Source organism: Entelurus aequoreus, linkage group LG14, assembly GCF_033978785.1.
Source record: "Entelurus aequoreus isolate RoL-2023_Sb linkage group LG14, RoL_Eaeq_v1.1, whole genome shotgun sequence".
Lineage (NCBI taxonomy): Eukaryota > Metazoa > Chordata > Actinopteri > Syngnathiformes > Syngnathidae > Entelurus > Entelurus aequoreus.
In genome coordinates this window covers 27,410,249-27,426,993 of record NC_084744.1, presented here as the reverse complement: position 1 = coordinate 27,426,993, position 16,745 = coordinate 27,410,249, and the positions used below count along the sequence as shown (strand labels likewise).

General features: G+C 37.3%; 1 protein-coding gene across 3 annotated transcripts in view; it reads right to left on the bottom strand.

The window, feature by feature from the left end:
* Positions 1 to 4,862: 4,862 nt before the first annotated feature.
* LOC133664592 (oocyte zinc finger protein XlCOF6-like) overlaps positions 4,863 to 16,745 on the bottom strand; it is a 225,970-nt gene continuing 214,087 nt past the window's right edge. For all 3 annotated transcript variants that reach the window (XM_062069344.1, XM_062069342.1, XM_062069343.1), the window contains 2 exons: positions 14,198 to 14,416; positions 4,863 to 7,527 (listed from right to left, as the gene is read on the bottom strand). In XM_062069344.1, coding sequence (XP_061925328.1) covers positions 5,693 to 7,527; positions 14,198 to 14,416 — 2,054 coding nt within the window. In that variant the 3' untranslated portion in view covers positions 4,863 to 5,692. The remainder of the gene's footprint in view (positions 7,528 to 14,197; positions 14,417 to 16,745) is intronic.

Below are 16,745 nucleotides of genomic sequence, written 5' to 3'. Positions count from 1 at the left end.
ATTTCTTATTTGCTGTATTTTCTCTGGAACAAAACAAACAAACAAAAAATACAAATAACTTGAAAGTTTCCATTCTTCCAAAGGCAAAAGAGTTCATAAAAAAACTAAACAGAATTAACCACTTAAAATAATTTTAGGATGTTGTTTTGCAATTGAAGATAACACTTGTTCTTTCTGTGATTGGTAAATTAAATAAGCAGTTTATTTTATGAATGTATGCAAAGTAAATCTCTGTGGGATGATGTACAATATCGGCTTTTGCCTGACACTCCAAACTTGTTTTCTGAAATTGATATTGTTTTGGGGATGTTAAAAAAGAAAAAGAAAAAAAACATAAAAAATGTTTAAAACACAATAATGGAAATGTTTGTTTTATCCACAAATGTATGTTTGCAAAAACCAAAAAAATCCTCCCACAAACAATTCAGTCATTTTCTCTCACTTTTATATTGCATAAAGGTCTGGGGACATACATATAAAACAATCACAACACAATCATCATGTTACAAAAGAGAGTAATAAAGATAATTAATAAATTGGATTATAGAGACCCAACATATAATTCATAAAGTCACACATTTTAAAATTGCACAAAAGACAACGGTTCAAATGATGTATAAAGTAAATAATAATATGCTTCCTGAAGTGGTCCAGAAGATGTTTCAGATGTGAACCAGTACATATGTATATCATATAAAGGTGCTAATCTATGGGATCATTAACAATTAGAAATAAAAATATGTCACACTTCAATATTTCAAACACATATAAAAAACATTATTATGAATAAGTCTAATATTGTATAATGAATATATATACACATACATTTTTTTAATGTATGTAAAATATGTCTTGTACTGTTTACTCTCACCTTTTCAGTCAAATTGTTCTGTTCAATTTTTTAATAAAAGTACACAATGTTGCATATTATTGCATGTACTTGACCGAAAAAAGCACTAATACAAAATATCTAATCTATAAATGTAGAAGCATATTCAAATAGTGTTACACAAACAACAATGTTACACATACAGTCACACATTTTAAGAGGAAATTATCTTGTCTAAAAAGGTATGTACACTAAATGTAATTTGAATGCATCACATGTTTTGTACTGTTTTGGATTTACTGACCTTTTTAGTAAAATTGTTCTTCTTGTAATAGTTTATGTCAATATAAAAGTACACAATGTTGCATATTAATGCATGCAATGGGCTGAAAAAAAAGGTGTATAAATATAGAAGCATGTTAACAAGATTGTGTTACACAAACAACAATGTCACACACGTTATATGTGCTGATGTTGTTAGAAAGTCCAAATTAAAGTCTTGACAGTTTATTTCAAATCCTGCAGTTTCATTTGCTGCTGCTGTTCTCACCAGCACACTTGTGTTTCTTACACTGGTACTTAGAAGAGAATCTTTCACCACACACACTGCAACTCAACCCTTTATCTCCTGTGTGTGTTCTCATGTGTGCTACAAGGTTTGATTGGTCACAATCGCTTCTGTTGCAGATTGAACATGTGAAAGGTTTCTCACCAGTGTGTGTTCTCGTGTGTACTTTCAAATGTTGACTTTCTCTAAAACTTTTACCACAAATTGAACAGGAAAACGGTTTTTCACCAGTGTGTGTTCTCGTGTGTCTTTTCAAACATTGACTTTCTGTAAAACCTTTGCCACAGATTGAACAGGAAAAAGGTTTTTCACCAGTGTGTGTTCTCATGTGTGCTTTCAAATTGTGACTTTGTACAAAACCTTTACTACAGATTAAACATGTAAAAGATTTTTCTCCAGTGTGTGAAACTTTGTGTGTTTTTAAACTCTGACTGTTTGTAAAACCTTTACCACATTTTGAACAGATAAAAGGTTTTTCACCAGTGTGTATTCTCATATGTAATTTCAAATTGTGGCTCGTTCCAAAACATTTACCGCAGATTGAACAGCTCCTCCCCTCCCTCTTTAATGTGTTGGAAATGTGGAACCTCTTCTTCCCCATGTATGTTGGGGGATTGTGGTTCCTCCTCCTGCTCATGAGGTAGCGGTTCTTCTTTGACGTCTGCGGGACAGGAGAAAACAGACATTCTTAGGAAAATCCAGCTTTGCTCAGTCACATGAAACATTGTCCTGCACCAACATATGATCTCACAATCTCATCAGTTTCCCCTCACAGCAGTCAGGGTACTTCCAGCTGACACATGAAGAAGACCTTCAGGGGAATGCCTCCCCAGGCCAACGTCCAATCCACCTTATTCATATAAAAACATCATAAAAGTAATTCCTGCAATCCTTAATGGTGGACGCCATACTAGCGTGCTTTTCTCCCTCTGAATAAGTCATACACACACAGGAAATAATGTACCACATGCCAGCCTCCACACAGTAGTACTAGTGATGAGCTCCCCCTGATGGTGGACAATAATTACAGTGATTTTCACATTCATCTTTAGAGACATGTCTGCTCTAAAAAAAGCATGAGCACAATCAACATGTTGGCCAAAAAAGATGACATCTGTTTTGCTTTCATTTAGATAGTGTTGCCACAGTTAAACTGGGATGAAGTAATCAGATTACTGATTACTCCTTCAAAATATAACTTGTTTACCTCATTAATAATAGTAATAATGGATTCGATTAATTTAGTGCGTTTCTAGACACTCAAATTGTGTTAAGAGTGAGAACTAAGAAGGCATCATTCATGCAGTCCACACATTCAATGTGGTAAGCTACATTTAATTATAATAATAATAATAGTAACTAAAAGAAGCAATTCCTGAAGGAATTGAGTGTGAATGCTCCAATGCTGAAGTTGAACTGAAATGCTGACAGAATGTAGTATGAATGTAAGAATAGTTTGAATGTTGGAATGGTTTGAATGTGGAAGAGTTTGAATTTCCAGGAAAACCGGAATTTGGTTTGGAACTTGGGAAGGTGTTAGTTTGAATGTCCAGGATGAGTAGAATGTGTTGATGTTGGAATGGTTTGAATATGTTGAAAAATGTGGGAATTTTGCAACTTGGAAAAATGTTTAATTCATTTCAATGGGAACTTCCTGGAAATTTGTGAATTTTGTAAAAAAAACGGGATTTTTTGGAAAATGATTAAGAGCATGAATTAATTGAATTGGTTGGTGTTGGAATTGTTTAAATCGGTCAAAACATTTTGAAGTAGTAACAGTTTTTTAATTGAAAAATGGTACTACAGAATGTTGTGAAAACCGGTAATTTTTTAAGTTCTTAAACCAACTTGGAATGTTTTGACAGTGGAACGATTGGAATGGGTTGAAAATGTGAAAGGAGTCATCGCACTAAAGAAGGTTGGAAATAAGGTTAGAAAGAAACGAGAATTCCTGGAAATTTGTTGAACGTGGAAAAATGGTTGTTGGAATTTCCAGGATAAATTGAATGTGTTGAAGGTGGAATGGTTTGAATGGGTTGAACAATGTGGGAATTGTGGGATTTTGAAAAATGGATAATTCATTTTGAATGGGGAAAATGTCTCTAAAGACTGGGAATTCTAGAAAATCCGGGAATTTATTTTGTGTGTTGAAAGGGAGCACACAATTCCTGAATACACTGAATATTTTGAAGTTGGAACGGTTTGAATCGGATGAAAAATGTGGGAGTTGTGGAACTTTCATTTTATTCCTTTCAGTGGGAATTTCATGGACATTTTGGAGAATTTCGGGGAAAGCGGGAATTTTTTTGAAAATGCCAAAACATGTGAATGTTCTGAATGAGTTGAAATGGTTGGATTTTTTTCAAATCGGTCGAGAAATGTTGAAGTAGTAAATGGAATTTTTTGAATTTCGGGAAAACCGAGAATTTTTCCAGTTCGAAAAATAACTTTGTTTTTGTTGTCCTGATCAAGAGGAATAATTTGACGGTGGACCGGTTGAAATATGTTGACAGAAAAAAGGTTGAAAAGGGGTTTGAAAAAACGGAATTCTGGGAATGTTTCTTTTTAACTTGTAAAACTGATAATTAGTTGAATATGTTGAAGGTGGAATGGTTTGAATCGGTTGAAAAATGTGGAAATGGTGGAATTTTGAAATATGGCTAATTCATTTTGAAAGGGGAAAAATGTCCCGGAAAACCTGTAAACATTGTATACATTTTTATTTGACCAAAAAAGCACACACTTAAATGGTAGTAAAAAAAAAAAAAAAAAGTGTAAAAGGTAAAAAATGGAACTAAAAACAATTAAAACAGAATTGTATTGTTTTTTTTATATAGCCATTGTTATTTACATTTATTTTGACTATTATTTTACTTGTTGTGGTTTATTGGTTACTAACTCGTATCCGTTTTTTAAAACTATATTTAAAGTTGAGTTTTGGTAATAAAATAAATACTGGTGTTTTCTCAAATTAATGTATAATTGTGTAATTAATCGTCATTACAATATCAATCAAAATAATGGTGATTAATATTTTTGCCATAATGGTCCAGCCCTAACTACCCTTTTTAAACAACAGAGGGTGTAAAACACAATCTATTCTACATGTTTCATTAACTCAAGTTTATCTTTAATGCATCTAAAGCAGTGGTCCCCTACCACCGGTCCGTGGATCGATTGGTACCGGGCCGCACAAGAAATAAAAAAAAATCAGCAGCTTTCTTGTGGTTAAAAGCATTTCCATGGCTCCACTTTCGACTTCTTTCCCCTCTAGCTGCATAGTTCAAGAGAAGAACAAACGATTAAAGACTAGAATAAATAATTTTGTGGATTGTGTATCAAAGCATACCACGCAGTCCAAAGTACTCTCTGGGACTTCCTGTTTATTTGTTGAGGCCATGGGGATTTTTTTTTAATATAATCCGCAAATGTAAGTTTGTAAAACAATTCAGCCATTTTCTCTCACATTTTTTTATTGCGTAAATGTCTGAGTATAAAACAATCACAACACAATCATAATATTACAAAAGAGAGTAATAAAGATGATTAATAAAATGGATTATAGAGACCCAACAAATGATTCATAAAGTTACACATTTTAAAATTGTATAAAAGACAACTGTTCAAATGATGTATAAAGTAAATAATAATATGCTTCCTGAAGTGGTCCAGAAGATGTTTCAGATGTGAACCAGTAAATATGTATATCATATAAAGGTGCTAATCTATGGGATCATTAACAATTAGAAATAATATGTAATACTTCAATATCTCAAACACCTATAAAAAAACACTATTATGAATAAGTCTAATATTGTATGATGAATATATATACACATAAAATGTTTATTGTATGTAAAATATGTCTTGTACTGTTTATTCTCACCTTTTCAGTCAAATTGTTCTGTTCAATTTTTAATAAAAGTACACAATGTTGCATATTAATGCATGTACTTGACTGAAAAAAGCACCAATATAAAATATCTAATCTATAAATGTAGAAGCATATTAAAAAGATTGTTACACAAACAACAATGTCACACATGTTATATGTGCTGATGTTGTAAGGAAGTCAAAATTAAAGTCTTGACAGTTTATTTCGAATCCTGCAGTTTTATTTGCTGCTGCTGTTGTCATCAGCACACTTGTGTTTCTTACACTGGTACTTAGAAGAGAATCTTTCACCACACACACTGCAACTCACCACTTTCTCTCCTGTGTGTGTTCTCATGTGTGCTACAAGGTTTGTTTGGTCACAAAAGCTTCTGTTGCAGACTGAACAGGAATGTGATTTTTCACCAGTGTGTTGTCATGTGTACTTTCAATTTGCAACATTCTACAAAACCTTTACTGCAGATTGAACAGACAAAAGGTTTTTCACCAGTGTGTGTTCTCATGTGCACTTTCAAATATTTACTTAGAGCAAAACCTTTATCACAGATTGAACAAGAAAAAGGTTTTTCACCAGTGTGTGTTCTCATGTGTTCTTTTAATTTCCAACTTTCTACAAAACCTTTACTGCAGATTGAGCAGATAAAAGGTTTTTCACCAGTGTGTGTTCTCATGTGTACTTTCAAGTTGTGACTTTCTACAAAACCTTTACCACAGATTGAACAGGAGAAAGGTTTTTCACCAGTGTGTGTTCTCATGTGCACTTTCAAATATTTACTTAGAGCAAAACCTTTACCACAGATTGAACAAGAAAAAGGTTTTTCACGAGTGTGTGTTGTCATGTGTTCTTTCAATTTGAAACTTTCTACAAAACCTTTACCACAGATTGAACAAGAAAAAGGCTTTTCACCAGTGTGTATTCTCATGTGTACTTTTAAATTGTGACTGTGTACAAAAACTTTACCACAGATTGAACAGATAAAAGGTTTTTCACCAGTGTGTGTTCTCATGTGCACTTTCAAATATTTACTTAGAGCAAAACCTTTACCACAGATTGAACAAGAGAAAGGTTTTTCACCAGTGTGTGTTCTCATGTGTACTTTCAATTTGCAACTTTCTACAAAACCTTTACTGCAGATTGAACAGATAAAAGTTTTTTCACCAGTGTGTGTTCTCATGTGTACTTTCAACTTGTGACTTTCTACAAAACCTTTACTGCAGATTGAACAGATAAAAGGTTTTTCACCAGTGTGTGTTCTCATGTGTACTTTCAATTTGCAACTTTCTACAAAACCTTTACCACAGATTGAACAGGAAAAAGGTTTTTCACCAGTGTGTGTTCTCATGTGCACTTTCAAATAGTTACTTAGAACAAAACCTTTACTACAGATTGAACAAATAAATGATTTTTCTCCTGTGTGTGTTGTTTTGTGTATTTTCAAACAATACCTTTCTACAAAACCTTTACCACAGATTGAACAAGAAAAAGGTTTTTCACCAGTGTGTATTCTTATGTGTACTTTCAATCTGTGACTTTGTACAAAACCTGTACCACAGATTGAACAGATAAAGGGTTTTTCACCAGTGTGTATTCTCATGTGTACTTTCAAACTGCGACCTTCTACAAAACCTTTACTACAGATTGAACAGGTAAAAGGTTTTTCTCCAGTGTGTGTTCTCATGTGTATTTTCAGATAAGAACGGGAATGAAAGGATTTGTCACAGTGAGAACATTTGAAGTGAGTGTTGTCAGTGTGACATGTCTTATCATCTTTAGAGTCTTCATCATCAGTGTCAGGAGAGTGTGACGTTGTGTCCTCACTATCTGATAGTGGAGCTAAGAGCTTGTCTGCTTGTGATCCTCCACAGTGGTCTCCATCAGCTTCTGTTGTCATGTGTTGTGTTGAGCTGCTGCTTGGAGGCTCCGCCTCTCTCTTCTCCTCACTTTTACCTTTGACCTCATCATCTTCACTCTTCACAGGGACACCAGTCACTGGGAACTCCTCCAGTCCTTCTAGATGCTCTCCCTCCTGACTGATGCCGTGTTCCGCCTCTTCCTCTTTTAGGTGGGGCGTCAGTGAGTCTTCCTTTTCTTTTTTACAGGGAAGGGTCTGTGTCAAAGAGGAAAAGGAGACACCAGAGGGTCTGTGGTGCCTGGTCTTCCTCTTTGATGGATCCTCCTTCACCATCCTGAAGCTACACTCCTGTTTTTCAGGCAGAAGTTGTTCTTCACAGACGTCTGCAGGACACAAAATGACAAATATGCTTGAGAAATGTCCAGATTTGCTCAGTCACGTGAGGCATTCAGTAAGTTCGCATGTACTTAAAGGCCTACTGAAAGCCACTACTACCGACCACGCAGTCTGATAGTTTATATATCAATGATGAAATCTTAACATTGCAACACATGCCAATATGGCCGGGTTAACATAAAGTGCAATTTTAAATTTCCCGGGAAATATCCGGCTGAAACATCGCGGTATGATGACGAATGCGCGTGACGAAGTCCGAGTAACGGAAGTTATGGTACCCCGTAGAATCCTATACAAAAAGCTCTGTTTTCATTTCACAATTCCACAGTATTCTGGACATCTTTTGCAATTTTTTTAATGAACAATGAAGGCTGCAAAGAAGACAGTTGTAGGTGGGATCAGTGTATTAGCAGCGGACTACAGCAACACAACCAGGAGGACTTTGTTGGAGCGCTAGCCGCGCTAGCCGCCGACTTCACCTTGACTTCCTACGTCTCCGGGCCGCCAAACGCATCGGGTGAAGTCCTTCGTCTTTCTGCCGATCGCTGAAACGCAGGTGAGCACGGGTGTTGATGAGCAAATGAGGGCTGGCTGGCATAGGTAGAGAGCTAATGTTTTTAGCATAGCTCTGTGTAGTCCGGTTGCTAAGTTAGCTTCAATGGCGTCGTTAGCACAGCATTGTTAACCTTCGCCAGCCTGGAAAGCATTAACCGTGTATTTACATGTCCACGGTTTAATAGTATTGTTGATTTTCTATCTATACTTCCAGTCAGGGGTTTATTTCTTTTGTTTCTATATGCAGTTAAAGCAAGATGCTATCACGTTAACTCGTAGCTAAAGCATTTCGCCGATGTATTGTCGTGGAGATAAAAGGCACTGAATGTCCATTTCGTGTTCTCGACTCTCATTTTCAAGAGGATATAGTATCCGAGGTGGTTTAAAATACAAATCTGTGATCTACAATAGAAAAAGGAGAGAGTGTGGAATCCAATGAGCCAGCTTGTACCTAAGTTACGGTCAGAGCGAAAAAAGATACGTCCATCGCTGCCTCTCAAGTCATTCACTGTAACGTTCCTCATCTACGAATCTTTCATCCTCGCTCAAATTAATGGGGTAATCATCACTTTCTCTGTCCGAATCTCTCTCGCTCCATTGTAAACAACGGGGAATTGTGAGGAATACTAGCTCCTGTGACGTCACGCTACTTCCGGTACAGGCAAAGCTTTTTTTTTTATCAGCGAGCAAAAGTTGCGAACTTTATCGTCGATTTTCTCTACTAAATCCTTTCAGCAAAAATATGGCAATATCACGAAATGATCAAGTATGACACATAGAATGGATCTGCTATTCCCATTTAAATAAAAACAAATAATTTCAGTAGGCCTTTAAAATAACAAGTTATTATATGAATTGGCCTGAAAACAAACACACTGCTCTTTACAACATTATTCACAGGAAAAGAAGACCACTTTCTATGAGTGGGCAATATGGCCTAAAATCTATATTGCCATACATTCCCTTCCACTTGAGTGCAGCTGGGATAGGCTCCAGCGCCCCCTGTTATTTTAATGTCAGTTACTGATGTATAAACTTGGAGAAAAGATTAGGTCGTTTACATTGTAAAGCTGTACTGTTGTTTCTGTTATGGCGCCATCTTGTGGTCGAGTTCTCTCACTGCGGGTTGAAAGTGTATTTCCTTTTGCTTTGTGCCTTGAACCCGAAGTATGGTTTCTTCGTTTATCTCGCCAAGCAACGTTTTTAAGTGTAACCGGGGATTTCCACTGGATGTGGAACGGCGGCGCCACGGCGACAGACTCGTTACGTTTTTTGTTTTTATGTCAATGCAGGGTTTCACGCAGCGCTTTGTTGTTAATGTGGCCGCCTTAACAGCAAAGAGCCACCGCCTAAACTAAAGTCTTAAAAAAAATTAAAAAAAAATATATTTTTGTATTTTTTTTTTGGTCCTGTCCAGCTTCTCAGGCAAATCATATAGTTGATGTAGATGCCCATACCGGCTGTTCAGTACTTTACAAAAGAGAAGTGTAGGATACTTCTCTTGTCAACCATAGATCTCATTCTCACTTCAGACCGGCCTAAAATAAAAAATAGTGGGGTCATGATCTGTGGTCTTAGCGACCACTATCTAACCTTCTGCACCCGCAAAATAGCTAAACCCAAAGCCAATGGCCACATAACAGCCAAATCCAGATCCCTTAAAAAATACTCAAGTGATAATTTCAATTTAAAATTAGATGAGTGGGACTGGTCCCCTGTGCTCGCGAGCAACCTGGTCGATGTTGCTTGGGATCGCTTCAAAACGGCGTTCCTAAAGATACTAAATGACATGGCTCCCGTGAAAACAGTCAGGATCAAAGCCCGCTCGGAACCATGGATGAATCCGGACCTTTTAGCTGCCATAAAAGACAGAGACAGAAAGTGTAAAACAGAAGTAGATAAACAACCCAAATATATCAACCTCAAATCACTCCTTTCAACTCTCAAAAAGCAATGCAATAAATTAAGAAATAAGTCAACCAACCAGACTAAATCCTTAAAAAAAAAATACATTAACGACAAAATAGAGGAAAACACAAATAAGCCACGTGAGCTCTGGAAAATTCTCAACAAGCAGCTTCCTGGTTGCAGCCAGAAACTTAAAGGCCTACTGAAATGAAATATTATTTAAACGGGGATAGCAGATCCATTCTATGTGTCATACTTGATCATTTCGCGATATTGCCATATTTTTGCTGAAAGGATTTAGTATAGAACAACGACGATAAAGTTCGCAACTTTTGGTCTCTGATAAAAAAAAGCCTTGCCTGTACCGGAAGTAGCGTGACGTAGTCAGTTGTTCACCTCCTCATATTTTCCTATTGTGTTCAACGCAGCTAGAGCGTTTCGGACCGAGAAAGCGACGATTACCCCCTTAATTTGAGCGAGGATGAAAGATTTGTGGATGAGGAACGTTAGAGTGACGGACTAGAATGCAGTGAAAGACATATCTTTTTTCGCTCTGACCGTAACTTAGGTACAAGCTGGCTCATTGGATTCCACACTCTCTCCTTTTTCTATTGTGGATCACGGATTTGTATTTTAAACCACCACGGATACTATATCCTCTTGAAAATGAGAGTCGAGAACGCGAAATGGACATTTAAAGTGACTTTTATGTCCACGACAATACATCCGTGACACACTTACCTACTGAGCTAACGTGATAGCATCGTTCTCAAATGAAGATAGAAACAAAATAAATAAACCCTTGACTGGAAGGATAGACAGAAGATCAACAATACTATTAAACCATATACATGTAACTACACGGTTAAAAAGTCTCAGCCTGGTAAGGTTGCTGTTGCTAACGACGCTAAGGCTAATTTTAGCAACTTAGCAACCGGACCTCACAGAACTATGATAAAAACATTAGCGCTCCACCTACGCCAGCCAGCCCTCATCTTCCCATCAACAGCCGTGCTCACCTGCGTTCCAGCGATCGACGGCGCGACGAAGGACTTCATCCGTGGGTTTGGCGGCAAGCATCGGCTAGGCGTAGTAAGTAGTCCTTGTTGTGTTGCTGTAAGTATTGTACTTAGCCGCTAATACACCGATCGATCCCACCTACAGCGTTCTTCTTTGCAGCCTCCATTGTTCATTAAACAAATTGCAAAAGATTCACCAACACAGATGTCCAGAATACTGTGGAATTTTGTCGAAGAAAACAAGAGGTTTCTGTATCGGGTTCGATGGGGTCCAACCACTTCCGTGGATTTTGTGACGTCACACGCATAAATCATATCCAAAGGAGTTTTTCAACCGGAAGTGTGGCGGGAATTTTAAAATTGCACTTTATAAGTTAACCCGGCCGTATTGGCATGTGTTGCGATGTTAAAATTTCATCATTGATATATAAACTATCAGACTGCGTGGTCAGTAGTAGTGGCTTTCAGTAGGCCTTTAAGCTCAGTTACCAAGGTTGATCTTTGGTCCGATAGTAAAGCTATCAGCTCAGCGTGGCGAAGTTGGTAGAGTGGCCGTGCCAGCAATCGGAGTGTTGCTGGTTACTGGGGTTCAATCCCCACCTTCTACCATCCTAGTCACGTCCGTTGTGTCCTTGGGCAAGACACTTCACCCTTGCTCCTGATGGCTGCTGGTTAGCGCCTTGCATGGCAGCTCCCGCCATCAGTGTGTGAATGTGTGTGTGAATGGATGAATGTGGAAATACTGTCAAAGCGCTTTGAGTACCTTGAAGGTAGAAAAGCGCTATACAAGTACAACCCATTTATCATTTATTTGCTAACGGCTGCAGCATCGGCCTCTGCCTTTTCTTGTGATTTTGCAGATTTGGGAGGCATTGTCGGTCATGAAGCATGTTGTTTATGCATCGTAGTAGTAGAAAGAAGTTGCCAGCGGTTAGATGCTCGTGAAATACAGGTAGGGTGCATGTCAAAAGGAAGAGTAAAGCAGGAGCTGGAGGCTAACACGTCTTTAAGACATGCGTCCTCAACCGAAGTGATTGCCGAAACAAAAGATTGTGAATTACTGACAAGAAGCTCACTTTGTTCATGTACCGTATTTTTCGGACTATATGGCGCACTTAAAAGTCTTTCATTTTGTCAAAACTCGAAAGTGCGCCTTATAACCCGGTGCGCCTAATGTACGGAATAATTCTGTTTGTGCTTACTGACCTCAAAGCAATTTTATTTGATACATGGTGTAATGATAAGTGTGACCAGTAGATGGTAGTCACACATAAGAGATACATGTAGACTGCAATATGACGCCAGTAAACAACACCAAAACGTTACATGTTCCATTGAAAATAAAGAACATTACACACGGCGCTCAAAAATCTGTCAAAATGTTTTAGTACGACTTTGAAGCCGCACCGCTTGATGGGTTGTCAACACATTATGGCTACCGTAGTCAGAGATACAAGTATTACTATGGTGTGTGTATAAGGACCGCAACATGGCACCCATTAGCAGACATATTATCTGGTGTTTTGTTTCCCAATATTATGCAAAACCAACTTTTCTTACTTTCTGGTACCTGCTGATCTGTATTTGAGATCTGCATAGGCCCTGAAAATGTGCGCATGTCCGTGCCGATGCCATAGTCGATAAGCATATTATTTTTCTCTATCTTCTAGTTATGGGACATTCACCCTCCACTGTTGCCATTTCTAATATTAAGTAGTTTAAAGTTCTTACTTATATCTGTCAGTAAACTCGCCATGAACGAGCTAAAACATACCGGTGTAGTGAGTTTACATTATTCACCCACGGGACTTTAGTTATGAGAGTTCCGGTCGGACGGTTTTCACGGGACACATTTCGGGTGTTGTTGTTGCACTAGTGAGCTACGGATGAGGAGATGCTGCTCCATTATTGATTGAAGTAAAGTCTGAATGTCATTAAAACAGTTAGCTCCATCTTTTGACACTTCTTCCTCTCCCCGCTACAACAAAGATGACGGGGAGAAGACACTGTCGAAGGTGAGCCACGTAAATAAGACCGCCCACAAAACGGCGCATCCTGAAACGACAGTCATAAAGCGGCTTGAAGATGATCTGTAAAACATCATCTATGCAACATTTTGACCAAAGAACCACCATTACATGTTATGTAGACCACAAGGAAGTGTTTTACGTTTAGAAAAAAATAATAATAATATGACTCCTTTAATGTGCCTTATAATCCAGTGTGACTTATATTTATGTATGAAAAATAATAAAACTAAAACAAAATAGACCATTCATCGGCAGTACGCCTTATAGTACGAAAAGTAAGGTAATATTTACGAATTTTTGCTCATTAGCGCATTCATTTCAAAAACGCATCAACGTTTTTTTTGTTTTTTTAACAACATCACTAAATATTACACACTGCAGACTTAATGAAAGCCAAAAATTACAATAACAAATCACTTACTGTACAAGGTCTGCTGTCACAAAGATGCAGACTGATAGAATGTTGTTATATTCCCGTTTAGATAAAGAATTACTCAAAATTGTCGCACGGAAAAGGGGGGTGAAGCCCAGCGTCTTTTTTTGTCGTTCGTCATTGCCGGGTCTAAATTGGCTGTCAAAGGGTACCAACTTGTCAGAGTACGTCCTCATCCTTCTAATATCCAGGTGAGAGGCACGATTCATGATCTGGAATAATCTTTCACCAGCACTGAGGTGAGGAAGGAGTTGGACTTGGAGCGATGTCAACATAGACACACAAGCTATAAATAGTTTGTCTGCGTTAGCACTTATAATAACAATATCACTAATATTTGGTTGGTATTCAAGCCACGAAATGCAAATGGAGTATTGTTGGCGCTTTTTGGATGGTTATAGAGGACCTCCCATTGGCTCCATTGCAAGTGGACTTTTATTTACATTTATGAGTTAGAATGTGATTTCAAAAATATATATATATCCATCGTCATGTCTTTCATAATGATTTTGAACAATAGAAAAAATTCCCCAAAAAAGTGCAGTTCCCCTCTAAATTCCAGTGATTAGATTTAAGACTTGAAGTCTATGAGCATGAAGTGATGAAGCCTACTTGGATGAGAGGACAAACGTCTTCTAAGACAAAGTGAACAGTCCAGTTGTGATGGATTGAATGCCCTGAGAATAAAATGATATGTGGATGTTGTGCTTACTTGGACTGTGATGAAGCTGTGAGGACTCAGGTGGTTTGTCTTCATGCTCTTCAGTCTTCACAGAGACAACAGTCAGTGGAAACTTGGTGACATCATCCTCCTCCTGCCCTAGAAGCCACTCTCCCTCCTGAGTGATCCACACTTCCTCCTCTTCCTCTTTAATGTGGGGAGGCTGTGGATCCTCCTCTTCCTCTTTAATGTGGGGGGGCTGCTGGACGTCTGTTGGGTAAATAAGTAAATAAGATTAAGAGAGAATAGAAATAGTTTTGGACTGACACTGTTAACACAATGACATTATTTGTGTTCTTTTGTGTGTTGTGTTAAAAGTGTGTAGCAAAACAACCAATAAAAACACAGGAAATACCTCCTTTTTTCCTAAAATTAAATCAAAAGTGGTACAGTGAGTACAAAAACAGACTTGGAAATTTGATGGGGGTCAATTTGAAAAGCTTTTATAAGTACGAGGCAGCATTAAACGAGGCATTCTAAACTTCACTGATGTAAAGTGTGTAAATATTGACATTGTCATTACCATGACTTCAATATCATGGAAATAAAAAAAAATCTAATTCCAAAATCACTTTAAAAAAACATTCATGGTATGTGTTTGTTATCATACAGAATACTTTTTTGTTGGTCATTTTGTTGGCTGGGCCAAAAGGAACTTTTAACAAAAACATGTTTTACTATGTGGTGTTTTATGGAGTATCTCCATTATAGCGCCTTGCATGGCAGCTCCCGCCATCAGTGTGTGAATGTGTGTGTGAATGGGTGAATGTGGAAATACTCTCAAAGCGCTTTGAGTACCTTGAAGGTAGAAAAGCGCTATACAAGTATAACCCATTTATCATTTATTATAACAATTCCTCTTTAGTAATTGGAGACCATCTACGACACGCTGAAGGAAAGTCGGTCACTTTTATGTTCTTTTAATAATTCAAGTGTTGACTACTTTGGTTGTTGAAAATAAATATTTACTTTCGCTTATTGTTGCATGTAAGTCAGAATCAGGAAGTGAAATTATAACTTTAATTAGATTTGATTACGGTATAAAAATGTATTTGGTGACTGTGTGAGTTTTGTGTAAACATGTTGATACAGGTTTACATCTTCTTGGAGACTGGAACACAGATATGTCCTGAAAGGATGCACCCATTTTTAAAACCTTCACTAAGCTGTGCCACCAACATTGCCTCACTTAGCACATTAAGCAAACTACCAGGGTGACTAAATCCTTTTAATTGTTCATAGACCTCGTTGTTATTTCTGACCAGTCTAAGATCACCACAAGTGGAACTACTGTATGCGGCTTAAGTGATCATTCCGTGATTTTCTGTACCCGTAAAAAACATAGAATCAATGCTGACAGCCACAAAACAAGCAAAGCTACAATCCTCAAGACCTAGACTAGCAAGACATTCAATGACAAACTGGCAAATTAAGACTCGCTCGGTACTTGCAAGTACACAGGTTTTTGGGTCAATTCCTAACCTCAGAAAAGTAGACAACTTCACAGTCAAAGTGGGTGACAATATTATAAAAAACAAAAATGAGATTACCTATCTTGGCTGCATCGTAGAGACTAATCTCTCCAGTGGAAAAAATTACTACAGAGGTAGTCAAAGAATCAACCGACAAATTCTGTGTTGTCCCGATACCAGTATTTTGGTACCAAAATGTATTTCGATACTTTTCGTACCACAAAAAGGGCATTATTTGCTTTATTATAACAAAAAATCTTAGGGTACATTAAACATATGTTTATTTTTGCAAGTTTGTCCTTAAATAAAATAGTGAACATACTAGACAACTTGTCTTTTAGTAGTAAGTAAACAAACAAAAGCTCCTAATTTAGTATGCTGACATATGCAGTAACATATTGTGTCATTTATATTCTATTATTTTGTCAAAACTATCAAGGACAAGTGGTAGAAAATGTATTATTAATCTACTTGTTCATTTACTGTTAATATCTGCTTACTTTCTCCTTTAACATGTTCTATCTACACTTCTGTTAAAATGTAATAATCACTGATTCGTCTGTTGTTTGATACTTTACATTAGTTTTGGATGATACCACAAATTTGGGTATCAATCTGATACCATACACTAACATACACCATTCCACTATAATACCCATGCAGCTGACTAGATACTTCCAAAATGTAAAATATATTCACCATTATAACACCAGAGGTAGTTGTACAAATTACATTCAACCCAGATTTCACTCCAAAAAGTGTTCTAATTTGTTTGCCTGATATACCACCAAAATGTAGAACTCCCCATCAATAGCCATAAAGGAGTGTAAATCCCTTACTTCCTTCAAAGCCGCTTTGAAAATACATTACATGTTGTAACTGGGAATAGAAAAAGCCTTTTGCTTTTTTTAAATGTTATATTCTAGCAGTATTTTTGTACTATAAATGCTACTTTCTACTAAGGCTGAAACGACGCGTCGACATAGTCGACGTCATCGGTTACGTAAATACGTCGACGCCGTTTTTGTGCGTCAACGCGTCGCATATTTACGTCACACTACTGTCAT